Source organism: Anarhichas minor, unplaced genomic scaffold (assembly GCF_050575085.1).
Source record: "Anarhichas minor isolate MPS153535 unplaced genomic scaffold, ASM5057508v1 ptg000136l, whole genome shotgun sequence".
Lineage (NCBI taxonomy): Eukaryota > Metazoa > Chordata > Actinopteri > Perciformes > Anarhichadidae > Anarhichas > Anarhichas minor.
This window is the reverse complement of record NW_027466582.1, coordinates 2,766,774-2,792,035: the sequence shown is the minus strand read 5'-3', so window position 1 is coordinate 2,792,035 and position 25,262 is coordinate 2,766,774. Positions and strand designations below refer to the sequence as shown.

The 25,262-nt window shown below is 43.0% G+C and overlaps 3 protein-coding genes across 4 annotated transcripts in view; 2 read left to right on the top strand and 1 right to left on the bottom strand.

The window, feature by feature from the left end:
* The first annotated feature begins 1,228 nt into the window (after positions 1–1,228).
* fermt1 (FERM domain containing kindlin 1) lies at positions 1,229–10,469 on the top strand. 2 transcript variants are annotated; one of them, XM_076084249.1, is made up of 16 exons: positions 1,229–1,342; positions 3,153–3,312; positions 3,903–4,000; positions 4,534–4,669; positions 4,791–4,928; positions 5,715–5,898; positions 5,985–6,087; positions 6,172–6,279; positions 7,574–7,705; positions 7,902–7,951; positions 8,403–8,524; positions 8,875–8,981; positions 9,121–9,345; positions 9,442–9,566; positions 9,676–9,817; positions 9,908–10,469. In XM_076084249.1, the coding sequence occupies exons 2-16, from the start codon at positions 3,162–3,164 to the stop codon at positions 10,079–10,081; spliced, it is 1,995 nt and encodes a 664-aa protein (XP_075940364.1). In that variant the 5' UTR covers positions 1,229–1,342; positions 3,153–3,161; the 3' UTR covers positions 10,082–10,469. The 2 variants fall into 2 exon arrangements, with proteins under 2 accessions (XP_075940364.1, XP_075940363.1); XM_076084248.1 differs by lacking the exon at positions 1,229–1,342 and adding an exon at positions 2,261–2,278.
* A 1,610-nt stretch (positions 10,470–12,079) lies between these two features.
* Positions 12,080–17,285, top strand: trmt6 (tRNA methyltransferase 6 non-catalytic subunit). The gene is made up of 12 exons (XM_076084499.1): positions 12,080–12,334; positions 12,479–12,609; positions 12,826–12,935; positions 13,171–13,262; positions 13,367–13,450; positions 13,552–13,676; positions 13,796–13,966; positions 14,175–14,362; positions 14,544–14,629; positions 15,281–15,383; positions 15,998–16,084; positions 16,382–17,285. Exons 1-12 carry the CDS (start codon positions 12,228–12,230, stop codon positions 16,541–16,543), a joined length of 1,446 nt encoding a protein of 481 aa, XP_075940614.1. The 5' UTR covers positions 12,080–12,227; the 3' UTR covers positions 16,544–17,285.
* A 104-nt stretch (positions 17,286–17,389) lies between these two features.
* The window catches only part of chgb (chromogranin B), a 21,719-nt gene continuing 13,846 nt past the window's right edge, over positions 17,390–25,262 (bottom strand). The window contains exons 2-6 of the mRNA XM_076083996.1: positions 21,414–21,504; positions 19,190–21,002; positions 18,932–19,031; positions 18,464–18,574; positions 17,390–17,470 (exon numbers count right to left, since the gene is read on the bottom strand). Of these exons, the coding sequence (XP_075940111.1) occupies positions 17,390–17,470; positions 18,464–18,574; positions 18,932–19,031; positions 19,190–21,002; positions 21,414–21,504 (2,196 nt within the window). The remainder of the gene's footprint in view (positions 17,471–18,463; positions 18,575–18,931; positions 19,032–19,189; positions 21,003–21,413; positions 21,505–25,262) is intronic.

Below are 25,262 nucleotides of genomic sequence, written 5' to 3'. Positions count from 1 at the left end.
ATGGGCCAAGTGGCTGGAACAGAAGAAAAGTCCACATCCTTCTTAAACTGCTTACGAATTACACCCACATATTATAATCTGCAAAACTGGCTGAAACTTTTTTTTTTACTCTGTTATAGTAGTTTCATAAAGTGGCAATATCATTATGTGGAAAAGACCAACTGAAGTGATTCATCTTGGTTTACTCATGGGGCAGGGTGTGGGCATTAAAGAAGGTGGGCTGATTCATCTGAGGTGAACTGTTACTCATCATGCTGTGGGTCTGTCTCTGTAAATCCACTTAAACTTGAGCAACAGCCCTGATTTGGTATTCACACTACAACTATACCCCCTTTGAACGTATCCGAATTCAATCGCTTCCGGGGTTGTTTATTTTTCTTTTAGTCAGTTCAACACCAGATTTTAACTTTTTCAAAAAGGTTTCTTTAAGATTGTAACTTTGTATTTTTGTAACGCTGGGCAGTTATCGGCTGCATGTATAATTTAGTATTGTTCAATATAAGGCAACCAGTACTATTTCCACAAGCTGAGTAGTACTCACTCCCAATGACTGGAAAACTGACCTTAAAGTGTCATGTTGGGGGACTGGCCCTTTACAAATATGTACCTTTAAGTTAATTGACCGAGCTAACAATTTAAATGTAATTTAAAGTAAGGCCAGTCTTCTATCAATATATCAATCAATGGTTAGCCAGTCCCATCCAGCATCAATGTTACAAAAAAACATGTAACTCAGGCTAACCTTTGCTAACTACCATTTCCTTTTGGTCCATTTATTTAAATTTAAAATGTATCTTACACTGAAAGCACATTGATACAAAATATTTTGTTTCTGTTATGCTAAATACGAGTCAATGTTTGTTTGTTTTAAGTTACATTAGTGTACTGCTAGGCTGTCATTAAGATACAAATAGACTGACATATATTATATATATAATAATGTTATAATAATGTGTTGGCTAATTTCTGGGGTCCTCGTGAGGCTAGCCTAGCATTAGCTCTGTCTGACATGTAGAGTTAGTTAGCTTGTCACTTGAATTTAGCGCACTATAAACTGAAGTAGCTATGACGCAACTAACTAGTCCTGCAGACGTTGGTTTAATTATGTAAATCCCAAACATTATAACACCTGGTTTTGGTGCAAACCCACCTTTGCTTTGGTGCGCTGAGCATTAAGCCAGCTTACTTCCTCTAACGGTCCCTCCTCCTCCTCTCTGATAACGTTACCTGTCTCTCTGCACGGGGCGTGTTTTTACTCCATGAAGGTGCCTCATTCCTGGTTCATTCCACCTCACAAGACATTTTCTAGGAATAGCTCAGCGGCAGAAAACTTTGAATAAAGGTAAGAGTGTTTTTCAGAGTCTTGATGTTGTTAATGTTATTGGGCCATTATCCGTTTGGGATTGAATAAAGCAGACTTTTAATGTCCCAAACCAGATTAAATAAATCATATGATTGGGTCCAGTTGGGACTTGTGCGTTTGTTTGTGGCAGGCCTGCACAGAAGGAAGTTAATGGTTAATTTGTATGACTTTATTATACTATTATTACTATACTAAGGCCGGGCTGACACTGTACTGTACTCTGTGAATACCAAAACTTAACGGGAGTTTATGTCTAACATTTTAGTTTTTTATTCTAGACCATTTGCTTTAGTGTGAAGGATTTTTATAATAACAGATGCACGGTGCTTTTGGACATTGTCTCAGGTAGTAGTTTGTGGCCTACTGTAAAGACAGGGTTGTTGTATTTTTCATAGAGTGAGAATGTCTTTTTCCAATGCTGCATTCCTCTAGTTGTTCCAATATTAAGTCCGCTCTTACAATGCAGTTTTGGTTGGAAATGAAACACCTATACTTTAGAAATAGCAGATTAAACACTGGTCACACTGGTTACCTTTTTAAGTAGTTAGGAGTTATGAGAGCTCTTTAAAACCACTGCATATTTGATATGAAAAAACTATAGTAATTTATTTTACTTTCTTGTTTGCATTTTGACGAGGCCCAAATTACATCATTGCTCATTCCGTCACATTTTTGGCCTTTATTCAGCGAGTGTAATACTGTGGAAGTCGATTCATCACGCTCCAACACATCTCAACAAGCCTCCCATCAGCAGATATGCAAACTCAAAACTTTTATCTGTACCCTACAGCTGCATAGGGAGGGAGCAGCGCAAAGAAAGCAGAGTTGAGTTCATTAAACCTAGCCTCCCGGCAACACAGTTTCACACAGTAACATTCTACATTTCCACTGGGCTACCCAGGACAAATGAAAGAGGTATTTCTATTGATAGCCCTAGTCTAGACGAGTGTGTGTGAGTGTGTGAGCATGTGTGTGTGTGTGTGTGTGTGTGTGTGTGTGTGTGTGTGTGTGTGTGTGTGTGTGTGTGTGTGTGTGAGTTGGCATCTCCTTGTTCACCACACTTTCAGAGTTCGGATGTGAAAAAAGGGGGAGATCTGGTGCAGCGTGTGGAGATTGTTGTTTTGATGGTCTCTCCTGCACCAGATTCGTGTCCCTGCTCGTCACACATTCCACAGCTGTACCCTCCCTGCGCCTCCTCCGTTCCTCTCCCCTTTCCTATACCTGCCTGATGTCTTTTCATCCGTTCACTCTTTTCTTAAAAATTAAAACCCAACAATGCTCCGCCATAGTTACGCCCTTCTGTGCAGAGAGTATACCGCTGTGTTATGTTTGCTGTGTTTACTGTGTGTTCTGTGGTCTCATCTATTTTTCCTGCCGGCACCAGCCTGTACATCTGCCAGTCTGCATGTTAGCTGATATCTTATTTATAAATGTATCGGCTGAGAGGAGTACTTCAGGGGCTGCGGTATCATTGCAGAAATTACTGCAGAGGAAGCACGGTTAAAATCTGTTCCATTGCTGCTTGGAACAGAAAGACTGAGAGATGCGTGTTTGTTAACCGTTGGCCAAGATAATTTGGATGTTCCCACAGGATGTTGAGAAACACTTATCCCGCTGACTCATGTTTTTATCCCAGATGTTTCCTAATCCTCCAAACAAAAGGACAGAATCAACATATAGTGGAATTCCCCCACCGTGTGATTCATTAGAGATAGCCACAGGTTTTGATGGCGTTACCTAAAACCAGGTGCGTCCTGTCTATAATCTTCATGCACCTCTTTCTCTTTAGAACAGGGCCATGATCACAGCCGCAGAGTATGGAGAAACATCATGGGAGCTGTCCGTGCAGGTGGATCAAAAAGATGGAGACGAGTCCATGAAATTTAAGCTGAGGGTGAAGGGAGACTTGCACATCGGAGGCCTCATGCTTAAGCTGGTGGAGAAGATCAGTAAGTGCCTCAGATGTTCGCCTGCAATCTGTCACACTCAATTTTGGTTTTGTTTACCTGGTAAAAGGGTGCATCCATTCGACTTTGCTTTTAAGAGCAGTGCCTCGAACCTCCCCCTGCTGCCACAACAGGTCTGTTAGTCAAGGCACACCCTTGTTTGCCCTGCATTTTTCTACACCGCAGTGCTATTGTTTTGCCACAATGCATTGGCTTCTGTAGCCCCAGGGGCTAAAGTTCAGCCACAATCTGATCTGATATCTCTTTACATAAATTGAGAGGAGCTAATGTAGTGTGAGAGGAACATTTAGTAAGGTGTTTTAAACAGCACAAGACATAATAGATGACTAAGTATGTTGTCATTAACGGGCATATTTCTGCCCAGCACCATAACATGATGTCAGGTAGACTCATAAAACCACACTTTAATCATGCTCATCCACCCACACAACAGTGGGTTCAAGGAAGGGTTTGTGTTGGTAGCAGAGGATGTAGATACGAAGCCAGAGATCCACCTCAAGACCCTTTAAACTTGAGATATGACAGTAGCATTGCAGTAATATGTTTTACTTTACTAATCTGTGTGTCTTCAGAGGCTCCTCAGGACTGGTCGGACCATGCCCTGTGGTGGGAGCAGAGGAAATGCTGGCTACTCAAGACCCACTGGACCTTGGACAAGTATGGAATTCAGGTGATATGTAGATGCCAAAGTGATTTAATCTGTTTTTATAATAAAGCTGTTATTTGATATGTTAGAATTTCAATATTTTTGATTCCAAAAATAATTCAACATTTCCCCAAGAAACGCATTTCTACACTGGCCGAAAACTGATTGAATGCCTGTGGCATAGAAGAGTCAAAGCCATAATAATTCAATTACGCACATGTGTTTGCAGCTCCTCAAGGCAGGAAGAGCCATCAGTGGTTTTATCTTGTCTGTCCAGCCTGAATCATTTGTTGGCTCTATAATTCAAACACATGTTGTACAGCCAAGCATTGTTCAACTTCAAGCACAAAGAACTATATAATTATTGTGAATATTTTGCTGTCAACAAAGCAATAACGACCCAATTCATGCTAAAAAAAGACCAGCTAAATGTGTACAATATGAGTGCAATGCACATTTATGTGTCAAAGTTCAGGCTCAATGTCAATTTGTTTTGTCCATTATCTAGATTGCATGTGTAAACTCTTTATAATACAGATACCATTTATTCTACACAGGCTGATGCTAACCTGCGCTATACACCCCAGCACAAACCCCTGCTGCTGCAGCTCCCAAATATGAAAACCATCAAAATGACCGTCAGCTTCTCCAGTGTGGTCTTCAAGGCGGTGGCGGAGATCTGTCAAATGCTCAGTGAGTTTCTCTGTCCTCTCCGATTGCAGTGTGTCGTTCTTGATTGATCTCAAATGAAGACTCACCTTCCCTCCGTATTGTTCCTCAACCCTCACACCGTCCCCTGTTCCCTTCGCCCCAGACATCAGAAGATCAGAGGAACTGTCCCTGCTGAAGCCTCCAGACGACCCCTCTAAGAAGAAGAAGAAGAAAGAGAAGAACTCAGCGCAAGAAGACATCTGGGACATTGATTTATTTAGCGGGGGACCGGGGGGCACAGGTACTGTGGAATACGTTGCTGAAAAACGATTCAGGCTGATACTCATATTATAAAAAGAAAAGATGCATTGGTTGGAAAGAAATGTTTCTTGAATGTTTCCAGTGTTAATAAACTTGTCTTAGCCTAGGTGATTTTGTCATAGTGAAAGTGTGATTCTGGCCTCCACAATAACATAAACTTGTGTGTGACTCTGGAGGGCCTGGTAATGTATATCAGTTTTCTTATGACAAGGTCAAATGTGTTATTGCAGTTAAAAGTATTGCTCATTTAGATTTAGAAGGGATGGCATCTTTATTTCTATGAGTTACGTCTGCTGGAGGAGGAGAAGAAATGAGAAACCTCTATGCATATAGCGCTGCGGAGATCTGACAGGCCACACTTTCCATCAGTGAGATCTGAAAGAATTGTTCAGTATGCTGCCATGTTCTCCGGTGTTTCCCCAACACGCACTCCCTCCGCTCGTATCATGTTCGGATTTCACACCAACCTAAAGATCACTCTTATTAAGACCTTTGATCTCTGCCACCTTTAATGTTGGTACCTTCCCACTTTCACCATGCCTTATTTAGTTTTTAAGAGTCTCAAGCTTTCTGTCGAACTGTTGATGTTCCTTTGCTTTTAAACGTTTTTGTTTTTTTCGTCCTATACAATCTGACAGTGAGTTGATCTCAGCTTCCAGTGCGTCTCCTTTTACAATTCCTTTAAAGATGCTATGAAGGTATGCTGAATCCTTTGTGCAAACCTGATATCAATCATTTATCTGCTCTGTTATTCTCCTTGAACAAGGCCCCATGTACAGTAAGACCATGACAGCCACCTACGACCCAGAGAACGGGATGCCGGTGTCTGCCACGAGCCTCTGGTTTGGAGAAAACCCTCTAGCCGAATCGCAGCCAAACTTGCCGCCTGCTGAGCTGGCAAAGATGTACCAGCCGCTCTCGCCAGTGGACAAAGCAATCAACATGGCAGGGTAGATGAAAAGAGTTTTGTTTTTTTCTGCTCATAGATTTGAAACTCCAACATCTCTTCTAATTGTTTGTTTGCTATGATCGACAGGTGGTTGGACTCGTCTCGTTCTCTTATGGAGCAAGACATTCTACATGAAGAAAAGCTACTGCTTCGCTTCAAGTACAATGTCTTCTTTGACCTCAATCCCAAAGTAAGAGACCCAAAATGTATTCCGTTTCTATTCAATTTGAAGGTTTTGAATTCAAATGTGAGTGTGTGTTTTTTTGTGTTTTAGTACGACGCCGTCAGAATAACCCAGCTGTATGAACAAGCTCGCTGGTCCATCCTGCTGGAGGAGATAGACTGCACTGAGGAGGAAATGCTGATGTTTGCTTCATTACAGGTGAACAATATGCCATCACGGTTATGAAAAGTGACGTATGGTTCTGTAGATCAGGAAGAAGACTTAATTCTTGATGGCACATCTATAAGTCATACATTCAAAGACACTTGCATGTTTCTCTTAAACAGTTAGAACTAAACTAGCGTAAGGCACTCCTGATTTAAATTGGCTTGTGATCACGGTGTGATTGGCACGCTGGTAATGTGGCCTAAATTAGCTGCATGTACAGTATATGGCGGTCTTGGAGCTCTGAATGGTATCCATTCAGGAGAGCTGGTTTGGTGTCTAAATCCATGTGAGGACGTGTCAGGACATGAGGAAAATCCCACTGGAGAGGGAGGATGGGAGGGAGAGGCAGAGATATAGGAAGAGAGATTGAGTAGTGGGAAAAGTGCTGTGGTAAAACTCAAAGCTCCCCATCAGACACAGATTGCTCGAAGGGACTAATGTGGCAAAGTTTTTAGATGTGACGTTCTCTGTGTCTACGTTTTCAGGCCGTCTCTGATCCGTTCAGATTCTGTTATTTTGCAACGGTGATTCAGAAATCCCAGTGATTCAAAGAGAGATCAATGTTGGACTCACCTACACATTGGTGCAATGGCTGGCACACTGGGCTGCCTCTGACTCATGCCTGCCTTTGCGTAACCTTCTTAAGTCATCATGACTTGTACTTGTTAGAATATTTGATTGTTGCTATTAGAAAAGTCAGCTGAGAGTTGTCTACCTATGGCAGTGTTGTAGTCAAGACCACCTAAACCGAGACCAAGACCAGAAGGTATCAAGACCGAGACAAGACCAAGACTTTGAGGGGTTGAGACCAAGTCAAGACCAAGTCCACGGCAGGGCGAGTCCCACACTGCACGACTCACTTGCTATAAAATGTGGAACATGCAAACCAGAGACTCTTCAAATTGATCAGAAAAATCCTTATTTCCATAAAAACACTCGCAGAAAACGAATAGATTCCTCTTAATTCACCCTGTTTACTGTCATATATTATATTGTATATATGTGTATAAGTCTAAGTGTATCATGAGAAAATAAAAATAATAATCAAAAGGCATCGCAGAGGTGAATTGTATGTGTGGAAATTGTCCTCTGTTTTCTATGAACAATTACAGTAATTATGTCAACAAATGATTCAGAGAAATGCACACGCAGTTCTCACAGTTGTGGTGTTTTTTCGGAGATGGAGACAAGACCGAGTATAATGCCGTTATACTCGGTCACACCGATCTCGAGTACTCCAGCACTGACTTATGTCGTAAAAACTTTCATTTCATTTCATTTTCAGTATCACATCTGTAAACTGACCATGTCAAGTGAACCACTGGACCTCTCCAACGAGCCAGAAATAGATGAAGTAGAGGCCGCCCTCTCCAACTTGGAGGTGACACTTGAAGGCGGACTCCCAGACCGAATTCTGGTAAACATATTTTTTTTTAGACGGGGCTACACTGGGATGAATGTTGAGTGTAATTTTAAGGTTTCCAGGTCTGTTACAGTAGAACACCTGTTTTTTAAGCAGGAGTGATAGGTAGGCCTCCGATGATTGCATGTCTTAACACGGTGATGTCAGGAGAAGTCGCGGGATAATTCACAGTTGTTTGTCCCGCCCCCAGGAAGACATTACAGACATTCCAGAGCTGGCAGATTCCCTCCGGCTGTTTAGGTAAACCCACCTTTGTTCCTATAAAATGAAGATGCCAGTATGAATAACTAAAGTGAAATACCTTTATCTGAAATGGATCCTTTACTGTCCTTTAAACCCTCACTTTCTAGTGCATTTAAATCAGCCTAATTTAGTGGCTTGCAGCCATACAGTTTGATTTATAGGACAGGGGTGAAAATATTCTCAATACAAATGTATTATGTAAATTAATGCATCTGATATAGACTTTAATCTCATAGTGGCTTATAGGTTGTCTGATAATTGATTAAAGGAAACAACCTTCTGTTGAGCTGCTCACTGCTCTTAATGAGTGCAAAATGTATCTCATAACCTTCATAAAACATTTATGCTGTTTCACTGACAGTCTTTTACTCAGAGGCATCAAGGTCATAACATGTATTGCAGCCAAAAAGCAATGATTTATTTTGTATTTCTTGCTGCCTTGAATCAGGCCCAAAAGACTGCTGCGGCCGTACAAAGAGTACTGGTTTGTATTCAAGGACACCACCATCTCCTACTACAAGAACAAGGAGACCTCCAGCGGAGAACCCATGGAGCAGTTTCACCTCCGAGGTCAGTGAAGAAGAATGATGTGAAAAACTGTTATATTTCACATGCAATTCACTGGTGCATTCAAGACTCATTTTCATGGTTTCACTTGAAATAACAATCTGAGCCAGTCGGCGGGAAAATCAAGCACTTTTAGTGTTTCATACATTAACAGTGATGAGTGACCCGAGCGATTACATTGCAGCCCATTTCGCAGCACTCATCTGAAGCGGTCTCGTTCTATAATGGACCAATTGCAAAAGTTGTTGTCCCCATTAGTCACTTCCACACAGAAACATGGGAATATAGGGTCCATGTTGAAAATACCAGTTATTCTTTAAATTCACTTCTATCCGTTCCTCTTCACCCGACAGGTTGTGAGGTAGTCCCCGATGTCAACGTCATGGAGAAGAAGTTCGGCATCAAGCTGCTGCTCCCAGTTGCTGACGGGATGAATGAGGTGTACATCCGATGTGACAATGTGAGGCCCTCCTCTTCCTCCCCATGCTTTCGAGCATTTTCCTGTGATAACCAGCAATTCTACCTTTTTTTTAAAATCCCTGTAAAGTGTGCTTCCATAAACACGGGCTGATGTTGTAACCGTCCTTTAATTGCGGCAGCAAACGCAGTACGCCAAGTGGAAAGCTGCGTGTATCCTGGCCTCCAAGGGCAAGACGATGGCCTACAGCTCCTACAAGTCAGAAGTGAGGAACATCCAGTCCTTCCTGCAGATGAAGAGCATGGCGCCTCCTCCTGGTCAGGCAGCTCCTGACCTTGGCGCTATGGAGATGAATGCCGAATGTTTTTTCTCCCCGCGCTACACCAAGAAGCACAAGACCAAGCAGGTCGGTCTACGTGCAGTATACTCGACAACAGCGTAACATCGCTGTTTTTAATCATTACATACATTTGCTAAATCTGCCTCTGGTGATTGTTTCAAGCTAACAGCACGCATCCTGGAGGCCCATCAGAACATAGCACGGCTGTCCCTAATGGAGGCCAAGATGCGCTTCATCCAGGCCTGGCAGTCGCTTCCGGAGTTCGGTATCAACTACTACATTGTCAGGTACAGTGTTTATATATTGACGTATATTTCACATACAACCGGTGACATATTTGCACATCTAAATGTTGTTTATGAATGATGATTTGGTTATTCTTTTATATCGTTTCAGGTTCAAAGGCAGTAAGAAGGATGAGATTCTGGGGATCTCTTACAACCGTCTGATTCGTATGGACATGTCCTCTTATCTGCCTGTCACCACGTGGAGGTTCGCCAACATGAAGCAGTGGAACGTTAACTGGGAGATAAGACAGGTGAGGGATCGGTGTGCCATATATTAGGATTTCTCTTCATCTACAGATGGTATTACTTCAGAGGCATGAATACTTTCTATGCGTTTCCAGGTGACCATACAGTTTGACCAGAATGTGTCAATGGCCTTCTGCTGTTTGAGCTGCGACTGCAAGGTGGTCCACGAGTTTATCGGCGGTTACATCTTCCTCTCCACACGATCTAAAGACCAGAACGAGACTCTAGACGAAGAACTGTTCCATAAACTAACTGGAGGCCAAGAATGAGTAAAGATAAAAGCCTGAGGGTCTTTTAGTACATCTGTTTATTTTCCTATGTTGCAATGTGAAAGCGCAGCATTCATCTACTGTAGCAATGGTAACCCTAAACACTGAATCACTGCCAAAGAAAATGTAATCCTGTACACTGTAAATGTAAGATGTTCACACAGAACAAAACTTTTTTTGTCATTATATATCCTGCTGTGAACAGTTATAGCAGTCTACCCTGCACTAGAAAATAATGGCATTGATGTAAATATTTAGTCAAGAATCTTTCGAAACTTGGATGCATTGATATTTGTAGGAATTACGTTTTTTAAAAGGTGAAGAGATGCCCTTGTTTAAGACAGAAAATCATTTTGTAAAAAATCATTAAAGGGTGTTTTTGTTTGTATTTCACAACTTGTTTCACATTTGCTCATTTGCTGCCACACAAACGCAACTGAGTTTTTACATTTAAGGTTGAACTCATCTTAATTAATCTACTGTAATGAGCGTCAATGCTTATTATGTATGATGAAATACAAATTCACAAATATTATATTCTGTGCTTAAAGAAAGCAGAATTTATTGTAGGCAGAGAATCTGTTCATGTTCATGTTAATGTGACAAAGAAATATCATACTTTTTGCAATAGCCTCTGTATTGAATGCATTATGCAGCCGTACACACATTGTAAACTTCTGCCACACAGCCTGAAAAGTGAAGCTTCAAAACTCACAAGAACTCTGGAAATGTCTTGGATTCATGAAGGACTTCATAAACTATATGACGTATAACCTGCTTTCAGAAACACTGCAAGCTTCAGAACCTACTTAGTATAGCATTAGTATAAATACTACAGTATAACGGCAAGTTTATTACAACTTTAATCTGATTTTATAGGTTTGGACTGAAGTCACTATGACTTACTGTCTGATTGCAGATGGATCATTTCAAAATGACTTGACACTTCCAAGTTATTTAAGATGTCTCCCAGGTTGCATCACATCTTTTCAGTTGGACCGAATGCTGTTGTTGCTTGTGCCGTGTAGGATGCTGTCTTTTGCTCTCTCAACCGCCTCGCTGCTACACTGCTGTACACTAGTGGTGGGCAGGTGGAGTTGGCACACCGTTTAAAGACAGTTATAAAACACCAGATTGTGGCCCCATGGTGGGAGTTGAAACGCACCCACCCATGGCCGAGTGGTGACGCAGTCACACATCTGCCATGTTTTTGCCCTACAAACTGTGCTGAAATGCAATTCAGCAGTATCAGCTCCCATGGTGATGGGTAGGTTATCAAGTGTATGCTTTAATATAACTATATACATAATACAATCCAGTTTGAATTCAATATAGTGTTCAGCAAGGTGTCATAAAATCTAAAAGTAAATATTCTTAACATGATTTAACAGAATGATTGCGTATAATCCATTTCCCGATTAGTCAGGTAATTATGGTATGTGGAAATAAAAAAAAGTGGTAATAGTTTTACAATTAATTTAATTTATGGTATTTTTACCATAAGATGCAACTATTTTATATATGCCACATCTTTAAATATATATCATGTCATTCCGTGATATTGTGTATGTAAACATGCAGAAATATTGTGAGAACAGAGTTTAAATGATGAAAAAATCTAGACTGGGAATAGGTCATTGTACATCTCCTCACTGGGACTGGACAAGGAAGTGGTCCTGTTCACTTATTGGTCACACATGGTCAACAGTTTTCATCTTAATATCGTCCTTTCATTTGCGCTCGCGCTGTTCCTTCAGTCTGTACTTTTCCCTAGTTGGGAAAAGCTCACCTTTCTCGTTTTTAGCGCCCCCTCCCTCTCGTAGGCGGACGAGAATTTCACGTTCATCGATGATTCTGAAATCGATTTTCTTTTAACCCAGTCATCGCTTTTCGCTCCTATTGGCTAGAGAACTCAGCGACGCATATCCAGCCAATCACAGAGGACTATGTTGAGGCGTTGCAATTTTTACACTCTGCGATCGTTTAGTCGTCCTGGGAAGCTAGGGAAGTGAAGGCTAACACGTGGAATTAGTGATCTGCCGTGTTTTGCTTTCACTGCATGGTGCTGAAGTGACTCCGAATAATTATTTAAAGGTGACAGAAACCTCTCAGCTGACTGGTGAGCTCGGTTTGATCTGCTTTTAATATGGCGGACAACGTGGAGGAGGATTTTCTGGACAGAATTAAAGGGGGGGACTACGTCGTGTTGAAACGGGGAGATATCTTCAAAGCTGTGCAAATTCAACCGAAGAAGTAAGTCCAAAAAAACTGTAACGAGCTAAACAAAAGCCTCACAAACTGGGGCTAGCTAAACCACCACTGACACCTCACTAGAGACACACATTGAGATGCCATTCAATGGATTTATTTGTTTATTTCTGCGTGCTCTACTCACAGGAAGGTGATTTTTGAGAAGCAGTGGTTCTTCCTGGACAACGCCGTGGGGCAGTTGCACGGCAGCACCTTTGAGATTGCGTCTGGAGGGATCCTGCAGCCTCGGAAGCCCAAAGACACAGAGAGCTCCACCGGTGTGTAACCTGCTGTTAGATGGAGCGCGCGCGCACACACACACACACACACACACACACACACACACACACACACACACACACACAACAACAGGCACATTCATGATAAATGTCTCATTATTTCCAGATTGTATGCATGATCTTGTGAAGGACTGTTACAGGCTGTTATGCTTTCATTTTCACTTTGAATAATCTCCTTCATGTGTTTGTTCCCAGATGCAAAGGAGGCCGGCACAGACAACAGGAACATTGTAGACGATGGCAAATCACAGAAGCTGACCAGGGATGACATTGAGAACTTAAAAGAGCAAGGTCTGAAGGACCAGGTACATAAGTGATCTTGCAATTACATACATGAATATTCTATTTCTTTATTACTGTCATATTTTTGTGAAAACAAAAAACAACTTATTTGTTGTTCTATAGAAATCCGATGTTGACAAAACGTGTGTGTGTGTGTGTGTGTGTGTGTGTGTGTGTGTGTGTGTGTGTGTGTGTGTGTGTGTGTGTGTGTGTGTGTGTGTGTGTGTGTGTGTGTGTGTGTGTGTGTGTGCTCCACAGGAAATCATTCAGCAGCTTGTAGAGAACAGCTCCACATTCAGCGGTAAGACTAAATATGCCCAGGCTAAGTACATCAACAAGAAAAAGAAGAAGTGAGTAACTTCCCATGATGCACCCACAATTTGCTTCAGACTTCAAACACTGTAGTGGGCTGTCATTAATGTTACCACTTGTTCCCATTCTTGTGCTTTTCCAGGTATGAAAATACTGTGACGATTCTAAAACCGTCCTGTCGCATCCTGGCTATGATGTACCACGGCCGGGAACCCGGGAAGATCTGGTGAGTCAGCACATGCATGAACAGCACAATGTGAAAGTTGTCCTTTAGTAGAGCAGAGAGAGAGATGAAAGTAATGATGTGTGTGTTTTCCTGTGATGCAGCCACCTGCGGTATGACATGCTTGCCCAGATGTTGACTCTGGCAAACATCCACGCAGGCAGCAAAGTTTTGGTGTTTGAGACCTGCGCTGGCCTCGTGCTGGGATCCGTCATGGAAAGAATGGGGGGTACGTTTGTCCTTCTCTGGTGTTCGTCTGATTGACCGACTGATTTGAGCGTTTTTGTATACAAAGAAGCCTTTTCTCTGCCCTTTGCATAGTTACCCTCTCTCTTCCTCCTCATCCAGGCTATGGCTCAGTGATCCAAATGTACCCAGGAGGTGGGCCCGTGCGGGCGGGTGTGGAGAGCTTTGGCTTCCCCGCACATTTTCACGATATGCTGCATGAGTTTCCCATCTGCCATGTCAATGCTCTGCTGGCAGGCACTCTGGACACCGCTCCCAAAGACCCTGATGCTGGTAGAGAATGCTTCTTTTCAACTCTCTAAGAAGAAACACAATAGCTGCAAACTAAAGCTGAAATGCCTGCAAAAGCTAAATATTTACTGGTTACAACTTTACAAATTTGCATGCGTTCCTCTGATCATTCTACCTTTTTCATAAACTACACGTAGACTTAGATGCTGTGACATTCATCTGATGTAAATGATCTCCCTCATCATTATAGTATCAAATCAGTCCGACATGGCTGCAGAGGAGGAGCAGAACCCGCCAAAGGCAGAACAGACGAGCAGTCCGGAGGAAATAAAAACGGAGGAAATTAAAACGGAGGAAATTAAAATGGAGCCAAACAGTGGCGCTGATGACGGCTACGACCCGGCGAAAGAAGAGAGGGAGAAACGCATCGAAGCCAAAGTATGCCCACTATCTACTAACCCCACTCAGGACATCTTTACTTTTGGTTTTACTGTCATGAATTTATATTTGTAAGCAACAGGAATAAGCCTGTATAATAAGCCTGTATGTTTTTAAAAAAGTATCAGAATTGGATCTGAAAGAGAGGATCAATGTCCTAACTTCATGTTGTTGTTTTTAGGCTCAGGAAAAAAAGGTGAAGCAGGAGGAGAAACGGAAGAAGCTGGCATCTGCTGCTGCCCTGCTGGAAGGCAGGAATGCGGACGGGTTAGTGTCAGATTCAGCTCGCAGCTTCTGCTTTCTCTGCTCTTTTGCTGCAGCAGCCTCTTCCCTCTTCTGCTTTCTCTGCTCTTTTGCTGCAGCAGCCTCTTCCCTCTTCTGCTTTATCTGTGCCGGAATGGCACCGTGCAGTAAACAACCGTCATTAAAATGGATTGAAAAGGGATTAATGATTAAACGTATTGTTGAGTATGTCATAAAAGTCGTTCCTCTGAGCTCACGCGCGACGATTAGCACGCCGTGTCCTTACCAGATGAACAAAGTTATTGCTTTGCAGTTTCCTGTCCTGTAAAATGAAGAGGACTTGCTTTATAGCTTTCGTTGTGATTGATGGGTGAGAAGTATTGATCTGGTTAGCCTGTTGACTCTCTCTACACCACAGCAGCTATATCATAAACGTCTTCCAGGCTGTCCTAAATCAGCCTCTTTTACTGACTCGTATCCAGCTACATAAAGGATGAAATGAATGTCTACAGTCGGCACTAAATCCCCGAGTCCTCCAGTCATAACTGTCGTACAGCGCCCATCAGCTAAATTACGATACGGCCGAGCTACACATTTCCAATAACAAAGTGTGGTTTACTGTGTATTTCACGTTGGACAGGTTTGCTTGATCATCCGTTTGTTTCCCACATGCAGGTTGGTTATAGCCAGTCGCTTTCACCCGTGTCCCGTCCTCATGGGCCTGATCAAGTTCCTCTCCCCCTCCAGGCCTTTTGTCGTCTACTCCCAATACAAAGAGGTAAGATCACGAGGAGTAGTGATATTTACTGGATGTGCTCCACTGAACGAGATGAGAAAGAGGTCGTACAGCTTGAAATTTGTCTAAAATAAGTTGTGGAGGAAATACTTGAAAACATTAAAATCAACTAACTAAGTCAGACACTTATTATATTGTAATTACTTCCCATGCATGCTGCTCAGAGTAACTGTAGTGACAGCATGGTGTCTCTCTCTAGCACCGTCCTGCTGTTAACGGAGCTAAAGGGCTCTGGCTAACGTTAACGGAGGCTGCATTGACTTTCATTATGATATTTTTATAGTGTGTTTTTATGCAAATAACCATTCTAGATGACAATAACAAAGTTAAAGAATAACATTTGGAATGTTTGATGGTTTACCGTCCGGAGCCTTGCTGTCAATTACAGTTCTTAGAAAGAAAATCAAGTTTGGCGTGTGAGGCTTTTAAAGAAATAAGAATTGTGAATCAGCCGAGAAAATTGTAATCGGTTTATCTCTGTTTACAATCCCTGCCCTTATTATACCTTTATTGTGTGTGTGTGTGTGTGTCAACTTGTTGACTCTGCAGTCCTCTTAATGCTCCTTTGTCCTCGCTTCCCGCTCTCATCTCTGCAGCCTCTGATCGAGTGCTACACAAAGCTCAAGGAACTTGGCGGTACGGTCAACCTCAGACTCGCAGACACCTGGCTCAGACATTACCAGGTACGAATGTTCAACTCTGAATCGTGTCTTTTGTTTGAGTTCAATTGTTAAAGCTGCTCCAGTCAGCACGTTTTATAGTAACAATGGATCAAATGACTGTGTAATGTGAAAAGGGGGACAATCATAGTTATCACTTGGCTCCGCAGGTTCCCTCAGCTCAGCTAACCAGGTTTAGCTTGTTCAGCTCGTGTTTGCATACTCAAAGAGATCTTCCCCCTCAGGACCAGAGTGTTATCCCCCAGCCCTGTCTTTAGAATGAATGTCTCCTGACTGTACGTCTGCGCATCGTGTCCCTAGGTGTTGCCTAACAGGACGCATCCATTGCTGCTGATGAGCGGTGGCGGGGGCTACCTCCTCTCAGGAACAACCGTTGCCGTGGACCGATCCAACCGCGCCGGCTCCCAGCGAGCCGAGGAGCCGGCAGCAAAGAGACTGAAAGTGGAAGACACTGACGGATAAACAACTACAGACGCATCTAATGTTTTAATGGCAGATTACCAGCGGCCCTTGGGGGTTTTCCTCCAGCATCGACTTCTCTTTCTGCTGAACTGATTTGACACCTCTGGCATAAGCGAGACGGAGTGTCTGGTTTGCATTCATCAGAGCACTTTCTCCCATCTTGTGTAGTCAGATCAGCGCAGAGGAAGGCGTAATGCTGAGGAGTCACCTATAAGGCAGTATGAGCTCAGTGTGTGTGTTGTGTAAGGAACCGCGGAAATAATCTTGTGTTTTGAGAGCAACACATTTGTTTCTTATGCCTCGAGGCAAGTTGTAAAAACATGTTTTTCTCCAGTTGATGCTCTCCAGCTTCTTTTTTATATTTTCTTATCACCGCAGGAAGTTCCATTCTTTATATGATGCAGCTGCTCATGCAGCTTGACTGTGGGTTACCGTCTGTATCTGCACAGAATTTAAAAAGCAGTTCTAAAACAGCCTGCTGTGTGAACACTTTTTTTTTTTTTTTTATATCAAGAAATAATTTCAGAGATATTTGTTTGGTCCCAGAATAACTCCTTTTATTGAGTGCAGACTGAACAAACTCGATGATTTGAATAATTTGTCTCAGATGCATATATTATGTCATATTTTCTCTTATTATATATAAACATCAAAACCATTCCCATGCTGAGTAATTTCATAACATCAAAATATCACAAATACGCTGATAAACAAGTTAATAAATCGTTTTTTGGCAAGGCTCCAGATTTTGTTGTCTTTTTTTCATCACATACTAATTTAGCTGACGTACAGTAGGACAGCAGCTTTTATCCACAGGTCGTGTCTTGAAGTGCTCTCCATCGTGGCTTATGCACCGTTGTCATGCAACTTGGCAGCGATTTTCTGCAGCTCCGTGTCCATCGCTGCGAGGTTTCCCAGCTCTTTCTCCTGAAAAACACGAGCAGCAATACATCAGCAACTAAACACCATCACTTTATACTGTGACATCTGATTGTCTTTACCATTTATGGAATAGAAATAAGGACGGACGTATCATAAATGCTGCTTGTTTACTGATGACTCCTTAAAAATCTTCATAAATTGGTCATTTAGGTTAATAAACGTTTCCTTATTATCCCTCGAGCTGTGGTGCTTAAACCTGCTATCACTTCACCTCCCTGATTTGTTTTGCTGCTCCAGAGTATGTGACAAGCTGGAGAGATCTAAAAGGCCGTCCATCTCTTTTTAATGGGCTTATTATGACTTTGATTGCTCTGGGAGGCCATAATAACGAGCTTCTCAGTGTGATTACTGCAGCAGCCATAAAAAGCCGATGTGGAAAATGCAAAATAGAGAAGGGGGCAAGTGTCGGAGAGAGGTGCCGTGAAGGAAACGATTTGAACGAGGCAATAAAAACTCAGCTAAATATTCCAGAGTTGAGGAACGAGTCACTGCCCGTGAGTATACTGTTATATTTCTCCTTCTTGTATTTGGGACATGCTCTTGAGGGACGGCTCTTGATGTGCGTTTGCACAGATGCGTATTCACTGATGCTCTGTGGCTCTGAAGGCGAAGTCCTGACATCTCCATAGAGATTTCCATAATGAGTATGGCTGCCTTTCCCCCCCGGTGGACACCGTGGGGTGGAGGCACTTGATGTACGTCGTGGCTTTACTGGGTCAGCTAAATACATAGGGGAAGAGTTGTTTTCTATTTTTAAAACACACAAATGTATCTATTCTCAATAATATGTAGGGGTCTTAAACTAGTTTTTAAGATTTGCATATATTTCTAGTATTGTTCATCAGTACCAGTAAATAACAGTATGATAATGTATTTTCACCACAGTCCCCTGGTGTAGTTAGAGGTTTAACAACATGACAGTAAATGCATCCTCACATCGGTCGTAAAGGTCCTTTTTTTTAATGCAGTTTGTTTTACCTCCTGCTGGGTTAGTGCTCTCTGGTGCATGCTCCTCTTTGGCTCCTCTTGATTGGAGTGGTGGGCCAGCTGGTTCACCTTATAGCTCAGCAACTTGGCAACTTCATCCATCTGAACACATTCAAGGCAGAATCAGATTATGTCTCATAAACTGTACAATGTAGGCCAAAATAAAGATCTGCCACTCAAAGGTTTACTGGTATCTGAGGGATGAAGAAATAAGTGTACTATTAAGAAAATGAATGGATGTTAGATAGTAAATAATATTACATACACATGTGTTAAAGGTTTGAAATGCTAAGAAAATGTACAATATTACCCAAGGACATATTTGTAAAAAAAAAGAGTGGACTGCATGGTCAGATTTCCTCAATCTTTATGTTTATTGTCTCTGATCTTAAGCAATTTGCAACAAATCATTCCTTCATATATGTAGCCAAAACATAAAATCTAACACATAATGCCTACCTTGTTTGAGGTTGTGGCGTGCTCATCTGAATCCCTTTTGTACCAGGCAGGATGGTAGAAACCTCTATAAATCCAGGGGTTACGCTTCTCAGCCAGATACCTGAAAAACAGCCCCAATAACAGTTAGTTTTTTTATGTCAGCACATGAACACTGCTAAAGGGGTTGGTTCATTTCTTGTACTGAATGTTGTTTTGATCCCAACTGACTGGAGACGACTATTACTGAAGTAAAAGTTGTTTGTCGAAAGATGAAAGTACCTCACTGCTTCGTCCTTGTCCTCATCTTCCTCTGAATCATCCCTCAGTTCTTCGTCATCTTCTGATGAGCCTCCGCCACGCTTGTGAAATTTCTTCTTATGGTGGTATCGATGTGTTGGTTTCCAGATGCGCTTTTCTATTCCCGCCTCTTCTTTTCCATGTCGTTTGTCCACGCCCCAGTCCTCCTGGCTGCGTTCCCCGTCCAGCGCTTCCCTCTCCTCCTCTGTGAGCTCTTCATCACGTTTGTGTCTCCTCTGGTGGGGCCTGACCGCCCTCCTGTCTCTCTTTTCCCATCCAGTATTGAAATCCCAGTACTCCTGGCTGCGTTCTTCGGCAGGCTCTTCTCGTGCTTCTTCTGAGAGCTCTTCGTCACGTTTGTGTCTCCTCTGGTGGTACCTTCCGGCCCTCCAGTCCCTCTTGTCAAGACCCCAAGATTCCTGGCTGCGTTCTTCGTCAGGCTCTTCTCGTGCTTCTTCTGAGAGCTCTTCGTCACGTTTGAGTCTCCTCTGGTGGGGCCTGACCGCCCTCCTTCCTCTCTTTTCCCATCCAGTATTGAAATCCCAGTACTCTTGGCTGCGTTCTTCGTCAGGCTCTTCTCGTGCTTCTTCTGAGAGCTCTTCGTCACGTTTGGGTCTCTTCTGGTGGTACCTTCCGGCCTTCCAGTCCCGCTTGTCAAGACCCCAAGATTCCTGGCTGCGTTCTTCGTCAGGCTCTTCTCGTGCTTCTTCTGAGAGCTCTTCGTCACGTTTGGGTCTCTTCTGGTGGTACCTTCCGGCCTTCCAGTCCCGCTTGTCAAGACCCCAAGATTCCTGGCTGCGTTCTTCGTCAGGCTCTTCTCGTGCTTCTTCTGAGAGCTCTTCGTCACGTTTGGGTCTCTTCTGGTGGTACCTTCCGGCCCTCCAGTCCCTCTTGTCAAGACCCCAAGATTCCTGGCTGCGTTCTTCGTCAGGCTCTTCTCGTGCTTCTTCTGAGAGCTCTTCGTCACGTTTGGGTCTCTTCTGGTGGTACCTTCCGGCCCTCCAGTCCCTCTTGTCAAGACCCCAAGATTCCTGGCTGCGTTCTTCGTCGGGCTCTTCCCTGGCTTCTTCTGAAAGCTCTTCATCACGTTTGTGTCTCCTTTGGTGGTACCGTCCGGCCTTCCAGTCCCTCTTGTCAAGACCCCAAGATTCCTGGCTGCGTTCACCATCTTCCTGCTCCTCTGACGGTTCGTCGCCACGCTTGTGGAACTTTTTCTTGTGGTGGTAGCGATGTGTGGGCTTCCATATGCGCTTGTGTCTCTCCTCCTCGTCCTCGTCCACTTGCCTTTTGCCCACGTCCCAGTACTCTTGGCTACGCTCTTCCTCTGGCTCCTCCCTCTCGTCCCCTAAAGATTCCTCATCTCGTTTGTGTTTTCTCTGGCGGTATCTTGCAGGCCTCCAGGTCCTCTTATCTTTCTCTTCACCACCTCCTCCTTCTTCTGATCTCTTTTCCTCGCCCCCCCAGCTCTCCTGACTGCGCTCATAGTCTTCCTCTTCTTCTCCCCGTTTGTGCTTCTTTTGGTGGTATCTTCCAGTCCTCCAGCTGCTCCTCTTCTCCCGCTCCTCTTCCTCCCCGTTCTCGTGTCTCTTCTCCTTCTCGTCACCCAGACTCCAGGATTCTTGGCTGCGCTCATCTACTGGGATTTCTCTTTTATCCTCAATGGATTTCAGGAGAGCCTCGATGTCTTTCACATCTGCTCCCTTTCCCTCGGGCACCTCAAGATGACCGTTGGCCACCTCTCCATGAGTTGCTACCCCCTCAATGCTCTTCTTGTCCAGCGGGGCATGTTTAACCCCTATGACAGAACAAAAGAAAAAATCAGAGGAGATATAAACAACTTAATGTAGCTCTAAGACTTTAGAGCTACTTTAGGTCAAATCCCATCTTGTATGTGATGATTTGATCAATCACTTGTTTGATATTTAGGTTCAATTAATTGTGTTGGAGGAAAGCGTCTCCTGAATATTTTTGAATGTCTGTTTTTTTTAAAGTGGATAAGCGGCATGAAAACTGTAAGCAATATTAATAGCTCTATTTTGTCACTGGCTGGTGAAAAAAAATAGCCTACTTGTTCCAGTTTTTGATTTTATGTGTTTGAATCTCCTCAATGTCTCATCGACCTGACAGTTAAAAGAGTGCATTGATGTTTTAAATATGCCTGTTTACCATCTCCATGCACAGTGAAGAATCTGCTTGTGCTACAAACCTGCTTGGAGAATGTCTTTGCATTCCTGGTCGAGCTGGGAGTCCGGTTTGGAGAGCGCTTTGGACAGGACTTCAACCAGACAGCGTGTTACCTGCAACACACGAAATAAACTCAATACGTAGCTGCTTTCGTTTCTGCAAAGCAGCTGTTTTAAAACTTAATAATTGCATTTAAAAAGCATACCACATCTTCTCTCTGCCCTTCTTTTCCCACTGGAAGCGCTAGATTTTCTGCATTATAAAATAAAATAAAATAAAGCATGGTCAAACTGCACAAGGATTGCATGTATTAAAGTGAAAGAGCAGTCAGTGTCTCTGTCCATGGTCCTGAACTGTGCTCACTAACTTACAGCACTCTGCAAGAAGAAAACCATCACTCCATCACTTACCTGTCAACAAAGACGCCACCGCAACAACAACAAAAATAAGTCTCATCTTGGCGAGATGAAGGTGTATCCAAGAAAATGTGAGGAAAAAAGCAACAACTCCAGTCCCTCCGAAAGCGGCGGGAGAAAGCTGCGCTGACTGGGCGCCTGCTGCTCTGAAGACTGGAGCAGAGGAGCTCCTCTAATAAAGAGAGGAGTGGGCTGGAGGAGCATGGGAGGAGGGCTTTCGGCTGTGTTAATGTCATGACTCATTAGACCTGCGAAGAGAGTGGTCTGAGTGAAATTTGATGCATGCACAATGTTGACATTTTGCGAAACCGAATTAGCGATTAGTGTCACTGTTCATTCAGGTGATAATTTGAACAGATTTTTTGAGACAGTGGATTGAGGTTCATGCAGCGTGTTTGTGTTTAATGCCGTGACATGCCTGAGGACAGGCAGGTACGGGGGGGGGGGGGGGGGGTGCACACAGCATCACGAAGGTTCGTGCACTCTTCTGCAACCAGATCCTAAAGCCCTGAAACTCTCCTTTGTAAAGAAGAGAGAAGTTGATTCAGCTACAGTATGTTTATGCTGCTGGTGCTGTTGTTCTTCTGCAGAAAGACACTATATTTGAATGTTAAGTCAGACATATTCATGATATTGTGCCCTGTGGTTTATTCACTCAAAATAAGATGGGTTTGTTCTTCCGACGGGGCTTACCCCAGTCTCTGGTCTTATGTAATGTATTATCAGCTGCAATGTTGCCCTACATTTCATGTTTGCTTAACTGATTGAATATATATGCTAATGTGCCATATACTTAGGAAACAGTTAAGTATATGTAGCCATGGAGTCTGACCAGTCAGAATTTAGCCCCATACTCCTCAATAATTCATTCCGCCTTCAGCACATCCCGTCCAGTTTCCCATGGGACCATGTGAGCTTTAGCACCAGTAGAGGAAAACTAGTGTGTGTGTGTGTGTGTGTGTGTGTGTGTGTGTGTGTGTGTGTGTGTGTGTGTGTGTGTGTGTGTGTGTGTGTGTGTGTGTGTGTGTGTGTGCGCTTATTTGTAAGGACGCTAATCTGATCCTGATCTCAAACTTTTTTTAATTCCCAACTTTCCATGAAAGTATGCAACGCATGAACAGTATCTTAATCTTCATGTTGAGAACCCTGGATTGGGACGAGCTGACATGTGCAGCGACGGAGCTCAAACTTCGTATGCTCAGCTCAGTGCGGCTCAGAACATTCAAACTGACAACTGCTGGCATCTTCTTTTTGGCACTGTTTTTGTTCTCATTTCATCGTTCAGCAATTTGTTCTTCCTCAGTGCATGTGTTCTTTCATTTTGACACAAGAACAACAAGTCAAAAAGTGACCCGTGTGAGACTGCGCTACCTTTAAAATGACTCAGTCTCATACACTCTAAGAACTAAAGAACTAGAACCATACAGAGTTCTTCGACTTATCCTGAAAGGAAACCCGTCGTTCAGAGGGTTCTACCTAGAACCTAGCATAAAGGGTTATAGCTAGAACCATCCCTGAAAAGTTCCACCCAGAACCCCCTATAAGAGTTTCTACAGACAACACCTAGAACCCCTCTCTTTCCACTGTCTAAGCGTTTCATCTAGAACCCACCCAGGGGCTTCTACTGAGGATCATTTTATATTTCAAGAGTTTCAATTACAACCTACCCAGGGGGTTCTACTGATATTTATTTTATATTCCAAGGGTTTCATCTAGAACCCTTAGGCCCTGAGGCTGATGTGGTGCAGCGCAACCCACAACAATCACGGTTGACAATCGCAGTTTTCGGTTGCCGGTTCCCTTTTAACACCCATGCTTTCAACAATCCTCTCTTTCTTCTTTTTTCTCTTTCTTCCAAAAAAGGGCCCTTGAAAAACACTTTCTTCATAAGAAGAGAATGTATATATTCTAAGAGTGTATATATAGGCCTCTGTGGATGCTTAGAAATGCACGATGATGAAAATGTTTACTTGGGGTGTTTACACAACAAGCACTGACCTTTGTGTATGGCAAAGTCAATTAATATTCAATCATGTCTTGGAAACCATAAGCCCAGAAAGTGTAACAGCTGCGAGCAAAATGAGAATATCGTGCTCCATAAATCTGCTCTCTCGCCTGTGCCTCTCGTGCCTACATGACTGCTTACTGACATCTATCTTTGTCACTGCAGACATGCTCCATTGTGGTAGCTGAAATAATTACTGGTCAGGTCATAAAACAATATATTGTACATCCAAGCAATACGCTAATAGCTAATCCAAAAGCAGCCAGTGAACCACAGTCTATTGTGTGAATGATAGATTTTCAATTGCACATGTTTTGCGTAGTGAGCATCAGCAGCAGGGTAAGAGCGCTCTGCAGTTTTACTCTGCTGTCCCCTGGGGAGGAAGTGATGTCTGTGACTGAGACTCATTCAGAGAGCCATTCAGCCACTAGATATCAAAAGCGCTGAGGTACTAAATTATACAAGCCCAATGCTCTGAACAATGTGTGTGTGTGTGTGTGTGTGTGTGTGTGTGTGTGTGTGTGTGTCCGAGAACGCGTGTGCACTCACATGTGGCGCTGTGCGTGTGGGTGTGTTTTTTATTTTTGTGGCCTTACTGCTATTGCTCCTGGCCTGATTAATATTTTAGTGAGCCATGAAGATATAGGAGCTTACAGGCAGCGAGGGGCGGGAGCGCTCGATGTGTTCAGACAGGCTCTGTGTGCACGACTCAGATTGGTCCCTGTCTGCAGCAGCACCACCCCTATCACGACTATTTACATGCAAGAACAAAAGGCGAGTGGCTCGTGATGAGCACAATGCAGTGTGCTGCATGAAAACCTCGACTAGGCTTTGATCTTTGGTGGGGGTAATTTTTAGGTTTGGCTCAAAACTACTGAGGGACTTTGATGACAGTCCAAGAACAACAGGGGAGTCTGTGTATGGCCAGATGCACTCACCTTTGGTTAATGTCTGTCTGGTTTAAGAATCATTATTGTCTGACATTCTGTTGAAAAAAGGGGGGAAGTTTTCTTTTTCTTTTGTGGAGCAACTTATAATTGGTCTCTTTATAACTCTCTGATGTAACACCTGAAGCAAAGTTCTCACTAATTAGCAAAAATCCATTCATCCCTAACATCTTGATAATTGCTGAAATAGTTTTCTAACATAACAGTCTGACAGCACACTTATCAAAAAATATGAACACATCAATGGCTTGAAAATCATTCATTTAAATCACATTTGTACAAAAAAGTAAACTTTTTAGGAATGAGATATTTCAAGCAGCTGCTGTGTCCAGCCAACAGCTCCCATATTATGGGCCCCTTGTGTTTTTTAAATAAATTACAATAAAAACAGAATAAAAACTAAAATAAACATCTATTGATGAAGATACGTCATCAGATTACCCTGCTGAGCCCCAGGGTGAGACAGTGCTGCAGGACTGAGTCCTAGTACCCGGAAATTAGGA

What these genes read in the sequence shown, in the direction of transcription:
- trmt6 (XM_076084499.1), top strand. Translation starts at nt 12,228, where the DNA reads ATGGCGGACAACGTGGAGGAGGATTTTCTGGACAGAATTAAAGGGGGG. An exon ending in AGAAACGCATCGAAGCCAAA is followed by an intron (nt 14,363 to 14,543) that starts GTATGCCCACTA and finishes TGTTGTTTTTAG; the next exon opens with GCTCAGGAAAAAAAGGTGAA. An exon ending in CCTGGCTCAGACATTACCAG is followed by an intron (nt 16,085 to 16,381) that starts GTACGAATGTTC and finishes TCGTGTCCCTAG; the next exon opens with GTGTTGCCTAACAGGACGCA.
- fermt1 (XM_076084248.1), top strand. An exon ending in TAAGCTGGTGGAGAAGATCA is followed by an intron (nt 3,313 to 3,902) that starts GTAAGTGCCTCA and finishes GTGTGTCTTCAG; the next exon opens with AGGCTCCTCAGGACTGGTCG. An exon ending in TCTTTGACCTCAATCCCAAA is followed by an intron (nt 6,088 to 6,171) that starts GTAAGAGACCCA and finishes TTTGTGTTTTAG; the next exon opens with TACGACGCCGTCAGAATAAC.